The sequence below is a fragment of the Schistocerca cancellata genome, chromosome 1 (genome assembly GCF_023864275.1).
Source record: "Schistocerca cancellata isolate TAMUIC-IGC-003103 chromosome 1, iqSchCanc2.1, whole genome shotgun sequence".
Taxonomy (NCBI): domain Eukaryota; kingdom Metazoa; phylum Arthropoda; class Insecta; order Orthoptera; family Acrididae; genus Schistocerca; species Schistocerca cancellata.
The window spans coordinates 312,323,603-312,344,981 of record NC_064626.1 but is presented as its reverse complement, the minus strand read 5'-3'; the positions used below and the strand labels follow the sequence as shown (position 1 = coordinate 312,344,981).

The following is a 21,379-nucleotide window of genomic DNA, read 5'->3' as shown; positions in this document are numbered from 1 at the left end:
TTAGAGTTGTACTAAACCCACAAGAACATGCCTTAATTAATTTTGTTGATATTTTTTCTCAAACTGAATGTGTCTGCCAATCTCTCTTAAAACTTGTTTTCTTTCCCCCTTCCCTACCCTAAAGAAGGCATCCCTCTGACATCTGTGACCACTGGTGTTTTATCATTTTTGACAGTGCCCCTCCTTAAGTTTTCTGTAATCAACCCAGACAGTTTTCCCTTCCCTTTCCTATTGAGGTGAAGGCCATGCCTAATGTAAGCCCCATCTATCGATAGCATCCACAGGAATCAAACCAATATGGGACCCAATACTGTCCTAAGCAGCCACTCCAAATCCAAGTTCACCCTGCCTACGGAAGTGCTCAAATGAGGCCGATCATGGCGTCTCAATACAGACACAAATCCCACATTCGTATGCTTCATTGCTGATGCTATCTTCACCAGGTCACTTTCTATGGAATATTCAGAGTCTCTGTCAGTGCTATTTCCCGGACCATCCACTATAACCACGGCATCCTCCTTTGTGAGAAATGTGTTCATCGTCAGGAGGACCGTTGAAAAAGAAATATGCAGATTTGAAGAATAAAGATATATAATAGAATAATCAATAACGTTTCTTTTATTCGAAAACATTTAAGAATTTTTGCCTAAGAAATTTGGAGGACTTACCTTCCAGCACGTTCTCGTAATATTTTATGGTAGCAAACCATAATCTCCAACGAGAGTTTCATGAGCTTTACCCCAGAGGACAAAAGTGCTGTAAGTTATTTTTGATTGAGTCAGCGCACAAATTCCATACTACATGAGACTAATTTGTATACAGTTTTCCAGTAATATTAAAGATCTGTGTCTGTTACAGTGCAGGGGGAGCTTAAATATCCAAAACACCGTCCCAAAGAAGACCACCAGTTGCTCATCCTCGTTGTTGGATATTTGTACACAAATAGTACACAAATAAGGTCATAAGGCTTTTAAAAAAAGTGCCCCATATTCTCACGTGAGATAGGACTGGCAAACCTAGAGACATGAACACTTTACTTTTGCCGTTAATTCTGAGAGTTCAAGGTGTAGCCTCTCTCCTTACTAACATATATTGCTCATTTCTTTCTGGTTTCATTTTTTTCAGGGCTTCTTCCATCGACTATTGCACTGATGTCATTCATAAAGGTTACAAATGTTTCCTGTACAATCGAGTCGTTACGTACAGTGTCGAGGTTGTGCTGGTTGCAAAACAAGATTAGTCATTCTGCATAGTGCAAATGACGCAGCTATTGAAATGAACTGCAGCTGTATGACACAGAAAATGACAATATTGGTATTCTGCTATGATTTAGGCAACTGTGTCAATCGACAAACCCGTACGATACCCACAACGTCTCAAATATGTTTCTGAAAGCAATAAGCAAAATGAGTTGTTCAGTGCTACCAAAGATACGCTCGTGTCTTTCCTGTTTCGCATATATAGTTTTCATAAGTTCTGGTTGCGTAATTTTAAAGTTGGGGTAGCTTCTTCTAGATAAGCTTAAGTATTATGGCATGAGTGGGACAGTACACAAATGATTTAATTCATATTTAACTGGAAGAATGCAGAAGGTTAGAATTAACTGTACAGATAGCCTGCAAAAATCAGCAGTCCCCTAACTGGGGAAATGGTTCAGTCTTGGGTCCCTTATTGTTCTTAATATATATTAATGACTTGCCCCTCTGTAGTCATGAAGATGTAAAGAGGTCTTTCTGCTGTTGACACAACTATAGTAATCACGCCCAACAAGCAAGAATCAGCAGCGGAATTTTTGTAAATAACGTCTTTCAGAAAATTATTAAGTGGTTCTCTGCATATGGACTCTCACTAAATTTTGAGAAAACACAGTTTATAAAACTCTGTACAGTAAATGGCATAATACCATTGATAAATATAGACTATGAACCGAACTTTGTTGCTAAGGCAGAATATTCAAAATTTCTGGGTGTGAGCATTGATGAGGAATTGAATTGGAAGAAACATATCGATGACCTGCTGAAACAGTTAGCAAACATATCAGTCAGTAAATTAGCCTACTACCCCTATTTTCATTCACTGCTTTCATATGGCATCATATTTGGGGGCAATTCGTCATTCATCTCACGAAAGCGTGTAATCAGAATAACAGCTGGATCACCTTGCACATATTTATTTAAGGAACTCGGGATACTCACAGTACCTTCGCAACACATATATCCACTTATGCAATTTGTCATTAACAACCCATCTCATTTCAAAAATAACAGCGAAGTGCATAGCTACAACAATAGAAGAAAGGATGATCTTCACTATTGTGGATTAAATCTCATTTTTGGCACAGAAAGGGGTGAATTATGCTGCCACTAAAATCTTTGGTCATTTGCCAAAGTCTGAAAGATAGTCAACCAACATTTAAAAGCAAATTAAAAGAATTTCTGAATGAAAACTCCGTCTATTCAATACATGAGTTTTTAGATATGAGACAGTAACTTTAAAAAAAAGAAAAAAATAACTAATTAATTATTTTGTGTAAAGAAAACTTACGTTAAAGTGACACTTTCCACATCATTACGAAATGGGGTATTCATGATTTATGAAACAAGGATGAATGAATGAATGAATGAATGCTCGCCTCAGACAAGACTGGTCGCAAGATACTTCATTCAACATTCAGTGTCCATGGTAAAGAATACTTTGATTTTCAATAAAAACAAATGTCTAAATTACATTTTATGTGCCCTTTGGATAAAGAATCTCCCAATTAAACTGGTTTGGTATTCATTTCAATGATGTAACAGCAAAACACGCTTAACTGTCAATATTTCTGTCTGCGAATGACTACGGATATTATTGCTCACTTTTTTTTTTTTTTTTTTTTTTTTTTTTGTGGGAGCGCTCCGTCTAATTGGCTCACTCGCTTCGACAACTTGTGACCCTTTTTTAGTCACTGAAGATTCTGTTAAGTTAATTAATAATTGTTTACGAAGCAGTTACACGGAGAAACAAAGATGTTTTTTAGCGTTAGCGTTACACTCGAATTTGGTTCCAATCTGACGGGAATGCATTTGTTACTAGGATAAAACGTTTAAAATCGTTCGGCTAAATATAGTACAGACAACAAGAAATGTTCAGAGTGCCTCCTAATCCACCTGCATAATTTCCAGATTGAATCACTTCAGTCATGTGGGCCACTTGGAAGATACCTATTCTGAATCAGTGCTGCTGCGGCTGCTCTCTCAAGAAGGGAAGCATCATTATTGGAGTCCTGGGTATAGTAAGTACAACCTATTTACGACTCATATTCGCACGGAAAAAGTTAAAGACTACGTCCTTCTGTTCGTGTGCGTAAATTCGTTTGCCTTTGACTGAACAAGATAAACAAAAACAATCCTTGGAGGGTTGACGTCAGTGACATGAAACTAAAGGAGTGAAAAGAGCACACAGGCTTAGGCACAAAGAGTAGCTCGTTGGATTTGCTCTGAATCGGAATGTGATATAACTGTAGGTAACTATATAATTATCTTTGGCATCCCGTAGGACTGGGAGTACAGTCTGTGGTTCGCATCTTCCCAACACAATATTCCTTCGCTGTAACTCGGAGTCTTTATTACGTGTTCCATGAGACACCTGATCAAGACGTCGAGTTACGACGAAGAAATATAGTTTTGGGAAGACGCGAACCACAGGCAGTACACCCAGTTATACAAGATGACAACAAATGGCCGGGAAAGTTTAAGAAAAGAAAAAAACTATTTTTCTTTCTTAAAAGTTGTTTCGTGTTCCTCCGCAGTTTATATTCTGTTGCATTTTCGTTACAAAAACATCGATGATAGTCATCCTTCTATTTTCTTCTAGAAACTGTTCAGTTGCATCCTTCAGTGAATGTTAATGAAAGGAAATGTGCTTCTGATTAAGTCAGTGTATTAGAAAGACTGAGACACAAGCAATATTTCTGGAACTGTTAGTACGAACAACTTAGTGATAAAAATTCTAAGAGTTATGGAGGTTCAGACAAGTTTCTTTTTTAATCGTATGGCTAGGGCCACCCCTCGGGCAGACCATTCGCTGGGTGCCGGTCCTTCAATTTGACGCCACTTCGGCCACCTGCAGTCTGTGAGGATGATAGGATTATGATGAGGACAGCACAACAACCAGCCCCTGGGCAGAGAAAGTTCCCCGACCCTGCCGGGAATGGAACCCGGGCCCAGAGGATTGACAATCGGTCACGCTGAACATTCAGCTACCGGGGGCGGACATCAGCCAAGTGGTCATACGAGACGAAAAAGATCTTCGAATAATTAGCAACACACGCAGCTAATCCAGGGTTTGATGAGTGACGATACTGCTCAATGTTGTCTTGTTGGCAGTACTGCCTGCTCCGCTAGTACGGCTGATGGCTCGAGGTCCACATCGTAATCGATTGTTGTGCTCACTCTGCCTCTGGAGAACTCTACTATCAATTTAGTTCAATGATGTGACGAAAAGACGAATAATCTCAAACAGACTTACACATATGATACTTCCTGGCAGAATAAAACTGTGTGCCGGACTGAGACTCGAACTCGGGACCTTTGCCTTTCGCGGGCAAGTGCTCTACAATCTGAGCTACCCAAGCACGACTCACGGCCCCATCCTCACAGCTTTACTTCTGCCAGTATCTCGTCTCCTACCTTGCAAACTTTACAGAAGCTCTCCTGCGAACCTTGCACACTCTGCTGCAGAGTGAAAATCTCATTCTGGAAACATCCCCCAGGCTGTGGCTAAGTCGTGCCTCTGTAATATCCTTTCTTTCAGAAGTGCTAGTTCTGCAAGGTTCGCAGTAGAGCTTCTGTAAAGTTGGGAAGGTAGGAGACGAGGTACTGGCATCAGTAAAGCTGTGAGGACGGGGCGTGATTCGTGCTTGGGTAGCTCAGATGGTAGAGCACTTGCCCACGAAAGGCAAAGTTCCCGAGTTCGAGTCTCGATCCGGCACACAGTTTTAATCTGCCATGATGTTTCATATCAGCGCACACTCCGCTGCAAAGTGAAAATCTCATTCTAGAATCACACATACGTCGCTGTAACTAGATACTTTACAGTATTCTTTCATGCGTAATATGTTGCATGTTTGTTCTGTGGTACATTAGAACATTATTATTTGTACCCATATTTCAAGAAAGTGCTTAGACGGCAAACGCCCGCGCATTCATGGTGTATTTATTGCGTCTGATCTTGTACAGTGACTAATTAAGTCGTCATAACTTCTGCAAACATCATACGTATTTGTTTTAATACCGAGTTATTCTCGTGCACAATCAACAATACTCATCATGTACGCGGTGGTTCATATGCTGTAGTTAGTTTTACTCTGCTGGCTCCTCGTATTGTCCACATAATGAACGGCAGTATAGTAGAGTACAATCTGACAAAATGTTCGCTTCTCGCGATCACCTCTTTTGGCTGGTCATTCTGTGGTCATTCTGAGATTACTATATTTAGGTGACGTGTCGCTAAAGATTGCGTTCTGGTCCTGATAGACCAGAAAGTAATGCACCGTCTTGCAAGCAAACAAAGCGCTCTAATAAGAGCAGAAGATCTGTTTTAGAATGTGTGTGCGTTTGAACCTTACAGGACGGTTTCAGCGAAACAAATTTCCTGCATAAATATACATTCAATTACAGATCTCAACCAAGATCAGACGCTTAAGTCTGTTGTTATGCGGATGAAAAGATCTGTACGTATATGTGAAACACTAATCTCAAGTACATGATAAGCAAATGTAATTTTATAAAGCGATTAATTTCATTACAATACGTCTTTATTTTACAGGTACACGGCTTAGCGACCATCACCGAGACAGTTCTCCGTAAGTTTCAGGTTTCATTCATTCTTCTTTATTGTTTCAATTTATTAGTACCTTCGATGAATGTTATACGCAGTTGCATTGTCCACGTTGTGGTGTAAACTTACTCGAGTTTTGCAGTCGCAGCTGCGGATTCTACGTGGTGTCTCTTCTTTCGGACAGACACCGCTCATACACATATTTGTGTTTTTATTTTTTTCTGAGACTGTGGAAGATTCTACTGATCATCCGCGTGCGCGTGCATGTGTGTGTGTATTTCTCGACTAACATGTGTGTGTGTGTGCGTGTGTGTGTGTGTGTGTGTGTGTGTGTGTGTGTGTGTGTCTGTATGTGTGTGTGTGTGTGTGTGTGTGCGTGCGCATATACATACACATCTTTTTCTTAAGTAAGGTGTAGTGGATGGAGCGATTAGTCATATCTTGTGTGAGAGTCTAGTGCTTTTTTAATCATTTGTTTTATTTTTTGGCAGGGGGAATGATATGTCCTCGATGGTGTGTACGTGGAGACGGGAGACTGTAAACGAATCATTCATTGCTAATTGAAGTTGTCTACGATGAATGAGTAAATCGGTTTCGATCATTGGTATATGTAGTATGAGAGACACCTCTCTAGCTGCTGTATCTGTCAGGAATGTAGCTTTAATGACAGTATTTTACATAGCTTTAATCTGTGAACGGATAGGATAAAAAAATTCTGATGATTCAAATTCCATGATAGCATTCTAATCACAAGCCAATAAGACATAAATACAACTTCCCTCTTTTCTGCAAAACTGATGGTGAGGAACAAAACAAAATAGCCTGTTACTCTGAAGACAGTTTTTGTTTCAAAATATGGATAAGGAGAAAGAATCTATATGGGAGGAACAGTGTGTGTAATAACATCTTGGGTTGTCGGGTGTTCTGCCGGATATCAGCGTTGTACTTGAACGATATTTCGGTAGCGTAACTCGTTACCTTCATCAGGTGCGACCTGAGACTACTCCTCGAGTGGACGTGGTCCTCCAGCCCACATTCTGCTGGCTTCTTCTGACAGCTAATGAACGAAGGCTTTACTCAAAAGCATTTCTTTCAGCATGAGGTCATCTGGGACGGATAGGAAGTGGACATCGTTATTGTAGTGTTTTTCAGTGGTGTGTGTGGGACGATGGTATGGATCTTCTTTTTCCAGAAATTAACTGCAGGGGTGATGTGTCCCCGGCAACTCTAATGGTCGAGCAGTGCGAGAGGACGTCTATACGGTCCTCGCTGTAGGTTTGGTGCCCCCAGTCGTCGGATGAGGGGGTTAGTAGATGAATCCAGTTTGGCATCAAATCGTCGGGCGATGTCACGATGGCGTTGCATAACCTCGAGGTCGTCGGCGGCGTCATGTAGGTACCGATGCGGGAACCTCGCGGGAACATGATAGATTCGACGGAGGATCTTGTTTTGCAGCGCCTGTAGCCTGTGAAGGTAGGTGTGGGCTGCTCCTCCCCAAACCTCTCAGGCGTAGTCAAAAATCGGGCGAAGATAGAGCCGGAAGATAAGAAGGCCATTCTCGACGGATAAGGCGGAATGCTCATTTAGAACAGGGTAGAGAGCACCCATGCGGCAGTTGATCTTAGCCCGGACTTCTTCGATATGCAGCCGCCAAGTCCGCTTCTCGCCCACGAGGACTCCAAGGTATTTCACCGTCACCTGCCACGGTAGGTCGTATTGTAAAGGCGTAATTGCCGTTGGGGCATCGTCCTCTTCCACGTGAAAATGATGGCGTGATTCTTAGCAGGATTGAAGCCAACACGCCATTTTGCAGCCCAGTCTTCCAAGGCGTTGCAGGCACTCTGTAGTCCGGGAACTAAGACCTCTTTCCACCGGCTTCTGGAGTAGATCATTTGCATATACAGCCTTCTCCACACGAGGCACCGTTGGGAGGTCGGAGGTGAAGATTGTATACAAGACAGGCCCAAGGACGGAGCCCTGGGGAACTCCTGCTGCATTGTGTCCTGCCGTTGAGAGCCCATCGCCCACCTTAACACAAAAGGTGCGGCCCTCGAGATAGGTTGCTATAAGCTTCATCATGTGGACTGGGAAGCCGAAGCGGTGAAGTTTCCACAGCAGACCCTCATGCCACACGCTGTCGAAGGCTTTCTGGACATCAAGGAAGACAGCCCCACAGACCTCCCGCCAGTTGCAAGCTGTGGTGATGTATTCAACCACACGAAGGACTTGCTGAGTGGTAGAGCTACCGCGGCGAAAACCAAATTGCTCTGGCGGTAATATGGCTTGTTCTTGGATGATCCGCTGGAGCCGTCGGAGGAGGAGGCGCTCAAATAGCTTGCTCACATGCGGAAGCTGACTGATGGGGCAATAACTGGAAGCGATGCCCTGTTTTTCCCCGGCTTAGGCACCGAGACGACAATGGAGTGCTTCCAGGCCTGGGGGAAGACTGCAGAGGTAAGCACCCAGTTGAAGAAGGCCGATAGGTGGACGACCGCCGACCAGGGCAGATGCTTCAGCATCCCGCCCGTGATTTCATCCTTTAGATGTCGGTAGTTGCCGGATGCCTTCCTGGACTTCCTCCAGGGTGATGCGTGGGACGTGTCCTTCATCTTCGGCATCGTCGGTTCGAAGGAGGGCAGCGACGTGTCTATGGATGGTGTCAACGCGCTGGGGGCCCGCTCGATCCTGCAGGGGGCGAAAATTCTGCTCGTACACGTCTGCGATCATGTTGGCTTTGTCCGCTGGGCTGTATGCCGTCCTGCTATCGATGGTGAGGGGCGGCATCCTGGAGCGCCGGTTCGTCAGTTGACGGAGGGACTGCCAGCCTAATGGATCCGGCGTGAAGGACTGAAGTTTACTCGCCCAGAGCAGCTTGCGATGGTCAGCAATTCCTGCCATAATATTGCGTCGTAATTGGTTGATCCTCCTCTTCAAGCCAACATCACGAGTGATCCGCCGGACCTGGTCCAGTATTTATGCCTGTGGCCTTCCCTTTTCACCAGGCACTCCCTCTGCGGTCCGGTCCGCTCCCACTCGCTGCGATCTTCTGGAGCATTGCCATTCCATTTTCCGTCCGCTGCAGTCCTGCGTGTTATCTTTGCGCCCCGCGCCCGCCAGACACGCTCTTGGGTGTTCCAGCTTCGGTCTGGTCCGTTTGGAATCCCGTCTGTAGTACCAGGCATTCCCCCTGTGGTCCTCTCCCGCTCACTGTGATCTGCTGGTGCGTTGCCATTCCATTGCGGTCTGCTGGCGCTCTAGATGTTCCCTCTGCGGTCCGCACCCATCAGTCCCGACCCTGGGCGTTCCATCTTCGCTCTGGTGCCCCTGGAACTGTGTATGGTGATCGTTCTCCATGTCCACGCCTTCAGTTCTTCTATTTGTGGAGTGCTGCAACTGTCCTCGTTGTTTCTTCAGCAGTTCCAGAGCAGGGTCCCAGGCTCTGCTTAGCTGGTACCCCATGTCGCTGTTCATGAGATTTTCGGTCACTTTTATCTCTATTGCTTCCCTTATAACACTGCCCCAAAATCTGGGTGTCTGTGCTAGAAACTTGGTTTCTTCATAATTCATGGCATGACCTAGTTCTAGGCAGTGTTCAGCAATGGCCGATTTTGTTGCCTGTCTTAATCGGGTGTGCCCCTAATGTTCCTTGCACCTGATATCTACTGTTCTCGTCGTCTGGCCAATGTAGGACATGCCACACTGGCAAGTTATATTATAAATCCCAGGTTTCCGTAAGCTCTGGTCGTCCTTGACATTTCCCACCAGTCCCTCGATCTTGCTGGATGGACAGAAAACACATTTGATATTGTGTTTACGGAGAATCCTACTAATTCTGGCAGAAATAAAGTCAGCATAGGGCAAATATGCCACCTTCTTTGCTTCATCTTGCTCTGCTTCTGGAATTTGTGGTGTAGTGGCTGGTTGGAGCGCCAACTCAATCCGTTTCGGTGTATATCCATTTTTGCAGAACACTGTTTTGAGATGCTCTGTTTCTGTCGGTAGACTTTCTTGGTCCGACAAGGCACGTGCTCTGGGGACCAATGTCTTAAGAACGCCATTGCTGCGGTGGTGCTGGGTGGTGACAGCTGTGTGTGTGGTTTTTCGATACACACTGTAGCCAATTGGTCCATCTGCTTTCCTTTTTACTAGTACATCCAGAAACGGCAGCTGGCCATTCTTCTACTGTTCTATGGTGAACTTGATATTCGAGTGGCACGAGTTAAGGTGTTCCAGAAACTCATTCAGCCTGTCCTTCCCATGAGGCCAGATTACGAAGAAGCATGTGGGTTTATATCTGCCTGTCTCTAATGCCCTCTTCTCAAATGTCTCCATGAACATGCTGGCAACCACAGGAGACAGTGGCCTACCCATAGCTACACCTTCAGTTTGCTCGTAAAATGGTTCCCGTACAGGAAATACGTAGATGTCAGTGTATGCCTGAACAGGTCCAGCAGAGCACCATCAAATTTTTTGGCAATCAGTTCTAGTGAGTCTCTCAGTGGGACCCTGGTGAACAGTGATAGCACATCAAAACTAAACATGATGTTCGAATCTGTGATGTGTAGTTGCTTGAGGCGTTACAGGAAGTCTTCTGAGTTTCGGATGTGGTGAATGCATTTCCCCACATCCAGAAGATCGCAGTTAGCGGGCACGGACCGCAGAGGGAGCGCCTGGTGAAGGGGGAAGGCCACAGGCATAAATACTGGACCAGGTCCACTCGAGGAGTAGTCTCAGGTCGTACCTGATGAAGGTAACGAGTTACGCTACCGAAATATCGTGCAGGTACGACGCTGATATCCGGCAGAACACCCGACAACCCAAGATGTCATTAGATCGGCGAGAAAGCCCGAAGAATTACACTGTGTGTAATAGCTTTCCGTTCATAGCTGAAACCAACTGTGCAAAAAAATATCGAAACTAGACATTTTCACAGAGTAGCACAAAATTTTCTTCCTCGTAGTAAGTTTTAACAGTAAACCTGTACATTGTGGTTTAGAAAAATATATAGCTCTGTCTGAATGTCTGTACGGTACTGTTCAAATATATGAGGTAAATCGGTCAAGAACTTTTCGATATTTTTGCAGATACCGTTTCCTCTTTCTGTATTTAATATGTATCTACGTATTAGACATATCAGAAAATATATAGCCTGTATCTTTCCGACTGACCATTATGTACGAGGTCTGTTCAAAAAATTACGGAACATTCGTAATTTCGCGCCACTGGTGTACTGGAGCAAAATGCAGTTGGCATCCATGCACACGATTGTGTTTAATCTATAACTGCCAGTAGTTTCATTGTTGTACGTCCGTTAGTTATTGTCCAGTGCTGCACTGAGTGGAACGTTGTGTTACACTGTTTGTGAATTTCGAGATGGCAGATGTAATATTTCTGGCTTAGTCAGCCATCATATTAGGCTCCAAGAAGCTGTTCCCAGAGCAGTGGAGATGCAAGAAGTATATAGATGACGAAATGTGGTATGAGGTACATGTGACAGATGTTAGATCCGGTACCATTCCCGTGAGGAAGACCGCCTGCATAATGCTACTGATCTGTGATTGGCTGCTGTGTTCGGAGCAAGGGCGCCAAAACGATAAAGTATAGTTATTATTATTAGTTGAACTACTCATTGGAATGACTTCACTTTTTAATATAAATATCTCTCAACAGCTGACTATCAATCAGGCATTTTAGAAATATTAAAAACAATGTAAATCAAAAACAAAAGACTGACGAAATTGCAGACGAAGCACTTCGGAAGAGTTCGGGTCACGCCTTTTCTGATATGGCGCGCGAAGTTTTTCGGGCTGTTCGTAACTCTGGATTAGGCAATCGAGAAGAACAGACATGTTATCTGTCGTAGGATGTGTTTCCAATTTTTATTTAAGTTCCTGTTCGTCACTCTGGATTAGGCAATCGAGATGTACAGTCATGTTGTCTGTGGCATGATGTGTTTGCCAGTATTCAGTATTAAAAGATTCACTCCGGTTGTCATGAGGCATAGACACGTGCCAAAAATAGTGTAAAGATACATTTTCGTAAACACTGTGTTTGATCATGTACTTTGCTGTGTCACAAGGTGTTGTATTAAGATCACGTAGTCTTCTCGCGAGTGGCATCCCAAAGAAGTGATACATTACTTCAGAACAGAACCTCGCTAAAAGTCAGTTTCAGCCTCAAGATACAGAACCTAAGACCTGTGTGCTGTTTTCTGCGCTGCGGACATCAGATTGAAGACAGCAAGTTAGTGAACTATAACAGACCTTTCATATTCCACACAGTGCAGTGGAAACAACTAGGCGCCTCACGTGTACTGCATGCACAGAACAAATGTGCTCAGTGACACGTCATCTGCAGTAATGCAGAGGAGGTAAAGTAGGATGATCGTTATTAACACCAACAATCAATTCATTCTTCCTTTCTTGCCGTACAGAGTTAAAGAAGCAATGCGTCTGCGTTAAAATTTTCGTAAAACTCAAGAAAACCTTTACGGAGACATACCAAATCATGCAGGAAACCTACGGTGATGAGTGCTTAAGCCCTACTCGGAGTTACGAATGGTTCACACTGTTTATAAGTGGCCTGACGGAAGTTAAATATGACACTCGTTCAGGACGCTCCTCGACTCTACCGACAACGTTCATGTAAGGAGCGTCAATGTAACTGTGCGTGCATATCGAAGGCTGACTGTCCGGGAGATTGCAGAAGAATGTAACTTTTCATTGGATCATGTCACGATATCTCGACACAGAATCTTGGAACGGATCGTGTTGCCGCCAAGTTCGTCCCACGGCTCAACAGCCAAGACTTTAAGACCTTCGCCTCGCAGTCTATGAAGAGCTTTTGGATCGCGCAAATGAGAACGAGATGTTCCTTAAGTGAACCATATGGCCCCTGCGGTCTTTCTTTTATTTCCAAAGTTGAAAATCCCGTTGAAAGCACGAAGATTTGCAACGACAGGCGAGATAAAAAATACTTTGCAGGCAGCACTTCGCGCGATGCTCAAGAGGCGTACCAAGACTGCTTCCGGAGGTGGAAACCGCGTTGGGAGCAGTGTACCTTTTGTGGAGGAGACTATTTCGAAGGAGACCATGCACAATAAGTAAAAGGTAAGTAAAGAAAAATTTTATGGACAAAGTTCCGGAGTTTTTTGAGCAGATCTCCTATATCAAAAATATATAGCCTGTGTCTGTAGCACTGTTCATAGTATCGTACAAAAATCGGAAGTAAATTTGTCAAGAAATTCAAGAAATTTTGGAGAACTTTGGTAACATTTACACTTAACGTACCGTATATATTAAAAATATATAGCCTGTGTACGTCCCATGTTCACTAGAATATCACGTAAAAATTTGAAGCAAACTGAAACATTTAGAGACTTTTCGAAACTACATTCCCCTTTATATACTACATACACATTTATACATTGTGTATATTAAAAAATACGTTGCCTATATCAATCTGAAGCTCCATTAGAGTATTATGTAAGAAATTTGAAGTAAATTGTTCAGTTACTTTTCGAGGTTTTTGCTAACAAAGTTAAATAATGACTTGTCTTCATTTAGTATGTTTAGTATGTTTTAGTATGTTTTAGTTTATTGTATGATTATATGATAGCGGAACAAACACTGGTAGCAGTTACTTCTGTAACATATCTGGGAGTATGCGTGTGGAACGATTTGAAGTGGAATGATCATATAAATTTAATTGTTGGTAAGGCGGGTACCAGGTTGAGATTCATTGGGAGAGTCCTTAGAAAATGTAGTCCATCAACACAGGAGGTGGCTTACAAAACACTCGTTCGACCTATACTTGAGTATTGCTCATCAGTGTGGGATCCGTACCAGATCGGGTTGACGGAGGAGATAGAGAAGATCCAAAGAAGAGCGGCGCGTTTCGTCACAGGGTTATTTGGTAACCGTGATAGCGTTACGGAGATGTTTAACAAACTCAAGTGGCAGACTCTGCAAGAGAGGTGCTCTGCATCGCGGTGTAGCTTGCTGTCCAGGTTTCGAGAGGGTGCGTTTCTGGATGAGGTATCGAATATATTGCTTCCCCCTACTTATACCTCCCGAGGAGATCACGAATGTAAAATTAGAGAGATTAGAGCGCGCACAGAGGCTTTCAGACAGTCGTTCTTCCCGCGAATCATACGCGACTGGAACAGGAAAGGGAGGTAATGAGACTGGCACGTAAAGTGCCCTCCGCCACACACCGTTGGGTGGCTTGCGGAGTATAAATGTAGAAATGTAGTAACACAGAGTTCAAATGTTCTACTGGGCTGTCAAAAGCATAGACGACCACATCTGTAGGTAAGGGCAGATTTGCTATTTATATCACTGTCATCCTCCTCCTTTACACCTTTCAGTACTGCATCATTACTTAAGTAAGTTGTTTTTATTCCTTGTTTCATAAAGATGTTATCAGAGCTGTATGGCAGCTAGTTTCTGTATGTGTCTACCAGCTTGACTGTTGAGCTTTTGGTTTGTGTTCTTGTGAGGCTGTTCTGTTGTTACCATGTGTGATTGTGGTGAGTGTTGTGGGTTCCTGGATTTGTGCCGCATTTTGTTTTACTTGTTTAACTTGTTTGATTTTCTTGTCTTACTGGATTTCTTATTTAATTTGGTGACAAGAGATTATTTGCATCCATTGCTGTTTGCTGTTCGAGGTATTATATCTAACTCACTACTGTAATTGTGTTTTTTTAGTGGCACTGTAATGTGAAGACCATGCATCTGACGATTGCTTCTCTTTGGGATTGTGGTTTGGAGTAGTATTTTGTCGGTTGTGATGTTTTTCCAGTATATAACAAAAGAGTTTATTTTTTTCATTTGTGTTAGAATTATCTAGGAAATTTATTTGCCCTCCGAAGGTGGACTGCTTGTTTCTGTGTAGTGTGTTTATGTCTGTGTGTAGCTGTTCTATCATTGTTATCAGTGTTTGTGGTTCATCTGCCAAACATGGAATGAAATCGATGTATTTCTACAAGTATGGTAGATCACATTTTTCTCTAAATATTCTTTCTTCTGTTTTGTTCATGAACATATTTCCTAACTTCCCTGAATTGGGTGACCCCTTTGGCAGTCCTTCCTCTTGAAAGTAGAATTTTTAAAGGTTTCAGGAATTACTGCAACCAATCGCCGTTTTTTCTTCAATTTTTATTTATTCACGACCGGTTTTGAATCGCCTGGCGATTCATCATCAGATGATACGATTTAGTTTGGAGTATTGTGGGGGTCGTGCATCAGTATCGTTAAATATCAAGTGAAACAGGCACTTTTCCACCGATGGCGACTCCCACATCGTCATGGGAGTCATTTCCCTTGTAGACCCTGCACTACGCTACACATTTTTTTCCTCTGCAACTCACATATAGTGCTTGTGTTTCGAAATGCCTGTCACGCTTTCTCTCTCTTGTTTCAGAATGTGATTCGTGCCTGACAACGTACAAATTCAACACTGGAGAACGTAAGTTCCGTAGAATTCTACTTACTGCTTACATCAATTTTTGTTTGTTTGAACTGAACATGTTCGTACGCAGGCGTAAGGGCATCTGCATGCTCTGACATTTCAGTCACATACTGAAAATAAGTGCTTCGCTTAGCTTAAAATAAGAAGCAAACATGTATCAGTAACGTAGTGTAGTTGCTAAAATTAAAGAGCAGCCTCTCATAAATTTAAATTCGACCGTTATAGTTCTTCGCTCATAAAAAAACAAAAAGACACACACACAGAGCTATACTATCATCTGAAATTTTCGGGTAACATTCGTGAATACTACAACACCACGAACGACACGTTATTGTTGTAGACATCCGTCCTAATACGGGTTAGATGCAGCTCTCCCTCCTAGTCTCTCTGTTCAAGCCTCTTCTTTTCTGTATACCTACAGCGCCTTAGACTCATTTCAGTCCGTTTGGTACATTCAAGCCTTGATCACCCGCTATAGTTTTTATGACCTCACACATCCCTATCGTTAGTATGTTAACTATTCTTTGGTGGTTCATGGTGTGTCGTATCAAACATGACAGTTTACGCTATAATGATTTTTATCTCCGCTTCGACTGAATAGCTCTTCATTAGATATTTGATCTACACATCAGATTCACTACATTATTGCGTAATACTACTATACAAACCGTCTAATCTGTTTATCATCCAGGTTTCATTCCATACAAACTTACACTACAGAAAAGACCTCCTAACACTTAAATTTATTAAAATTTTGTATTTGTGGAGATCCACAGCCTGCACATACATAATAGACGTCAACATGGTCCGTAGTATGCTATAGTATGATTTTTATTTAAGCACGATTAAATAAAAATCATTTACATCCTACTGCAGACCATATTCACATTTATACTTAAATTTATACTCTATTTTAATATATTTGTCTTTTTCAGAAATGATTCTTTTATGGTTGCTGGTCTACACTTAATGTCTTGTTGGACTGTCGACAGTCATTTTGTTACACCCATAACAGAGCACGTCTATTACTTTGAGCGTCTCCTTTCCTAAACAACACATAATTCTCTCAGAATCAACTGACTTAATTTAGCCACACTCTATTGACCTTCTTCTGCCCATATTTTGTTTAGCTAATAACCTCTTTTTTGCAAACTTCCACCGCGTCTAAGGAGCTGAGTCTCACAATACAGGGGATATCTGCTACACAAACGAAGATAGAAACTTGAGGTGGATTTCAAGTTTCATATAGGACAAAAAAGTTTTTATTTTCAAAAGAACCGTACGATCTCGCAGGGGTATATATTGCATTTGCATACACATAAAACATTTGGATACTATTTACAATTATGGTAGGATAGAAGTTTTCATTTACTTCTTACGTAGGTTCAGGGTGAGCATCTGACGTACGATAAACATTCAGACGATAAGAGAGTATCTCTAGACTTACTGCACTCACTGTTGTTGTGGCCCGTCGCATTTCATCAAACGTTGTCGGAAGGGCAGTTACACAAATGGAATCTTTCACAACCACCCACAAAAAACACAATCCCTGAGATCAGGCGACCTTAGAGGATAATAGTGCAATGAAAAGTCCCTACACACAAACACATCATTTGAACTGTCCTCTCGACGAAACCCAGACTACACAGTTGTAGCTGAACTGTACCTGTAGAAACAGAGAAAGCTAAATGTCTTTTGTTGCTGTGGTATTGCCATCTCGGCTGGACGCATACTGAGTACTGAACTAGCACCCTACTGACAACCACATGAATCATCAAATAAGAAACCACAGAAGTGATAAAAACATGCAAAGTAATTTACAACTTACATCTTTATACAGAGCACTCGCTTGAAGCAGTGAGAAAATACGAATTACAGAGAGCTGTGCTCTTAATGATTGAAATCTACTAGTGCTTTCAGTGTCTTCCACTGAACTGGCAGAGCGAGGTGGCGCAGTGCTTAGCACACTGGACTCGCATTCGGGAGGACGCCGGTTCAATCGCGTGTCCGGCCATCCTGATTTAGGTTTTCCGCGATTTCCCTAAATCGCTTCAGGCAAATGCCGCTATGGTATCTTTGAAAGGGTACGGCCGACTTCCTTCCCCATCCTTCTCTAATCCAATGAGACCGATGACCTCGCTGTTTGGTCTCTTCCCCAAACAACCCAATCCCCAAACCCAACCACCACTGATATGACATCATAGATATGTCCCTGATGAAACTCGAGGATAGCTGAGGGTAAGAGGGTCTCAAGTATCAGGAAACAGTGCCGGGATGAATGTCCATGGTTTACGTACAGCATGCCTAAACTATGTTTTAGCGATCGCATGATATAATTGTCTTCATCCTCTGTGAGTCGGCTTAAAACACTTTTTGCCTGATTACATTTACTTGCTTTTATCTACACTACAGCTTCGCTAAGGTTGCTGAGACTACCAGTCTCCTAAATGCTCTGAAGACACGATAAAAGATGTTGAAATGTTCCTCCTACATAAACAGCACTGGGCGAGGTACAAGTATGCTGGCCCAGTAGTATTGGTGAGTGTGTGGTAGCGAGAGAGGGCCCTACCTTCAAGTGGTGCAATGGCCCTGACGTATTCGTATCCTTAACTATCCTCAAGTTTCATCAGTGACATGTGTGTGAAGACATATCGGTGAAGACACTGAAAGTACTGGCAGTTCAGCACAGCTCTTTGTGATTAACATTTTCTCATTGGAAATAGAGCGGTGGCTGGCCTACCACAGCAAGTGGCGTATTTCCACCGGCAGCAGACTGACTAGCAGTGCAAGTTCATCAAATGGAGCAGTGGTGAGTCTGTCGCAGCGTGCGGCGTATCCGCACAGATGCCGGACTGACAAGCGCAGTGAGTTCAGTGAACTGAGTGGTGGTGAGTGTATCACAGCATGTGATGTATCTGCACCGACAGCAGTCTCACTAGTGGGGCGAGTTCAGCAAACAGAGCAGTGGTGGGTCTATCGCAGCATGTCATCATACCAAACATGTGGTGGTGCCAACCCAATGAGACAACCCTTGACAACGTTCGATATACATAAACGAAACAGGCACCAGGCTGATGTGGCCGAGCAGTTCTAGGCGCTTTAGTCTGGAACCGTGCTATCGCTAAGGTCGCAGGTTCGAATCCTGCCTCGGGCATGGATGTGTATGATGTCCTTAGGTCAGATAGGTTTAAGTAGTTCTAAGTTCTAGGGGCTGATGACCTCAGATGTTAAGTCCCACAGTGCTCAGAGCCATTTGAACCAAAACAGGCACCATCCATGCACAAGCAGAGGCCACTGGACTCCCCCCCTCACCCCCCTCCACCCTTGCTAGGTGGTCACTAATGTTAACACTTTACGTGTGCTCCTGACTAGAGATGGGCAAAACTGTTCTTTTCAGAGATCGGATCAGAACTGTTCACTCCCTGAAATGAACTAGCTCTTTTTCATGACTCACCACTCATTAACAATAGAAAATAAATGGAAGGCACATTGCCCTTTAAACTTGGTTTATTCCAGTACTATACCTGTATTTTGATCTTATTTGATCCTATTTTGAAGTAACACAGATAATGAGTAAGAATTTTGTATTGTTTATTGAAATTTCCACGATATGACAAAGTTTTTGATTATTGATTTATTTTGCACTATCGTGGTTTTTTGGGTGATCGGAAAATGTTGTAACTTGAGATTTACATTAACAATATATTTGGCTATAATGTATTAAAATTTCATTAACCTCGTACAAATACATCGCAAGCCATATATTTTTAAAGTGAACATTTCCTTCCGAAGACGCCTAAAATCGCAAAATCCGTACCAGAATAAGAAAAAAAATATATAAATTTGACTGTAAGACTTAAGTGCTGCATATAGCCTTACGCAGAATAAAACAAGGAAAATATTGGTGTATCACATTTTGCGATATGTTTATCGGTTCGCTCGTAATTAAAGCGTAAATTCGGGTGTCCATAATAAAAATCCTATAGTAAGAGGAGTCGTCAGGAACCTAATCTGATCAGTTTAAACAAATAAAATTAAAAAAAAACAAATGATGTATACATAACATAATAATGTAATATACATAGCGGTATTACTACGAAGAACAATATCCAGTAGAGACGAACTCCGATGCAGAAGCGCTGAGTCAAGCAGGTCGAGCCGCGAGCTGTATTACTGTGTGAGCTAAGACCGTAGAGACCAGAGTGACACCTGAGTTGCTTTGCTCAACGCTCTGGCTAGAGTCGAGAATGGTGGGGTGAGCATTGAGCGGGCGAGTTCCGAGGGTAGGGGGAGTGGTGAACGGCCACCAGTCACCCGCTCCAAGACAAATTGTCCGTTCTCTTGCGAGCAGGTTGTTGCAAGTAGTTCTTACACTGCACGCGGCAGAGGACGCACAGAGACGGCACCGCATATGTGAAACACAAAATCCAATGGGGCACTGCACAATGCAGGCAGCCAAGGTAGAAGCAGGGCAGAGGCTGGCGCCGGCTGTGTTGTGTGGCGTGCACTGTGCTCTGACCAGCAGAGGCGCTACTGATATGCTCCGTCTCTCTCTCTCTCTCTCTCTCTCTCTCTCTGCCGTGGGAAACGTTTGGAGCTACCGTTCTTTTTTTCTGAATCACTGATTGTTCACTCCTTTGAAAGATTCAACTCTATGAATCAGTTCAGGAGCGGATCCCCCATCTCTACTCCTGACATAGAAACTGTCTGTATTGGACAGCACTTTTTATTTTTAAACTCACTGGAAACGAACGCAAAATACACTACTACCATTTTGTATTTTCTTGAATATATGAAATGCATTTGAGCTGGTGCTCACCGCAGGTCCTCACTGTGTCTTTCTTCAGAAATTTCATTAGTGACGACAGGTTGTGTCCGGCAAAGAAGTGAAGGTAAAGCTCAGCATAGCGTAAAGATTCTTTCATCTGCTATCAACAAGATGGCACAGGGAAGCTCTCAATTGTCTTCGTATTCTGTTAAGTCAGCTTAAATAACTTTTTGTGTAATTACATCCGCTTGCTTCTTTTGAAACTGCGACTTGGCTAAGTTTACTGTGACTGCCGGTCTCCAAAATGCACTGAGGACACTATGTAAGATGTCGAAAGTTCCTCCTACGTTGATTTACCAAATGAAGTAGCATATACATTGGCTACAATGGGATTAACTATTTTAGGCCCCAATACATGATCAAGCGCTCTCATAAAGGTGATGGACGACTCATTAAAAAAATGTGCTCCTTTGAGATTGATAGCTCCGATTATTGTGCCGAAACTCAGTGCAGCAGGATTTGCCAGTTACTGCTTGTGCAGTCAAACTACTCAGATACTTTACACCATTAAATGACTGTAATAGCTTCTAGAAATTCTCGGGCCACTCTCTTTGCACAAGAATGATGCTGTTGATTGCTCCAGTATCTAATACAATCCTGACAACTCCGTTTCACTTCAGTGTACCGTCTCTTTCAACGCTTGCTGATTTCCCTACCTAGAATTCTCTGAATCTCTTGGTCAACAGCAGGCTTCTTACCTGATGGCACACAGAAAAATTTTCCACAAAATAATTTATGAGGTTTTTCTTTTAATTTGCAAACACATCTTTTCATTAGTCTAGTCAGGAAAGGAAATACATCTTATTAGTAGCGCAATACCTCATTAAACTTTTCCTTTTTATGATCGTCAAGTTATGTTAACATATTCTGTTTCACTTGAATACCTGCGGCAGCATAATTCACATCGTTCCACGCCATCACGCCGTTATCTTTCCGCCTAAACTGCGGAGTCGCAACTCCCGTGTCTTGTTTCATGCTAATAAAACTAAGGTTCACACTCGCAGCGCCTTCATAATCTTCATCTACAATGACTTCAAAGTAAATCTTTCTCTCTTCTTCCTGATTCTTCATGTAGGCACATCCTTCTACAACATCTAATCGGCAACATCTTTCCGTCATGCAGTCTACATAAAACACGATTCTAAAGTTCAAAAACGAAATAACAAAATCTTCTCACAAAATTTTATATTTCATTAGAACTTGATCTCAGAATGGCTTGCTTCGATTCCAGAATGCGCTTACAATTCTTAGTCCACTTAA

General features: G+C 42.7%; 1 protein-coding gene across 1 annotated transcript in view; it reads left to right on the top strand.

Moving 5' to 3' along the window:
- Positions 1–21,379, top strand: part of LOC126172807 (uncharacterized) — a 51,369-nt gene that overhangs the window by 12,169 nt on the left and 17,821 nt on the right. Inside the window, exons 2-4 of the mRNA XM_049920909.1 lie at positions 3,165–3,274; positions 5,809–5,845; positions 15,244–15,288. Of these exons, the coding sequence (XP_049776866.1) occupies positions 3,182–3,274; positions 5,809–5,845; positions 15,244–15,288 (175 nt within the window). The 5' untranslated portion in view covers positions 3,165–3,181. The remainder of the gene's footprint in view (positions 1–3,164; positions 3,275–5,808; positions 5,846–15,243; positions 15,289–21,379) is intronic.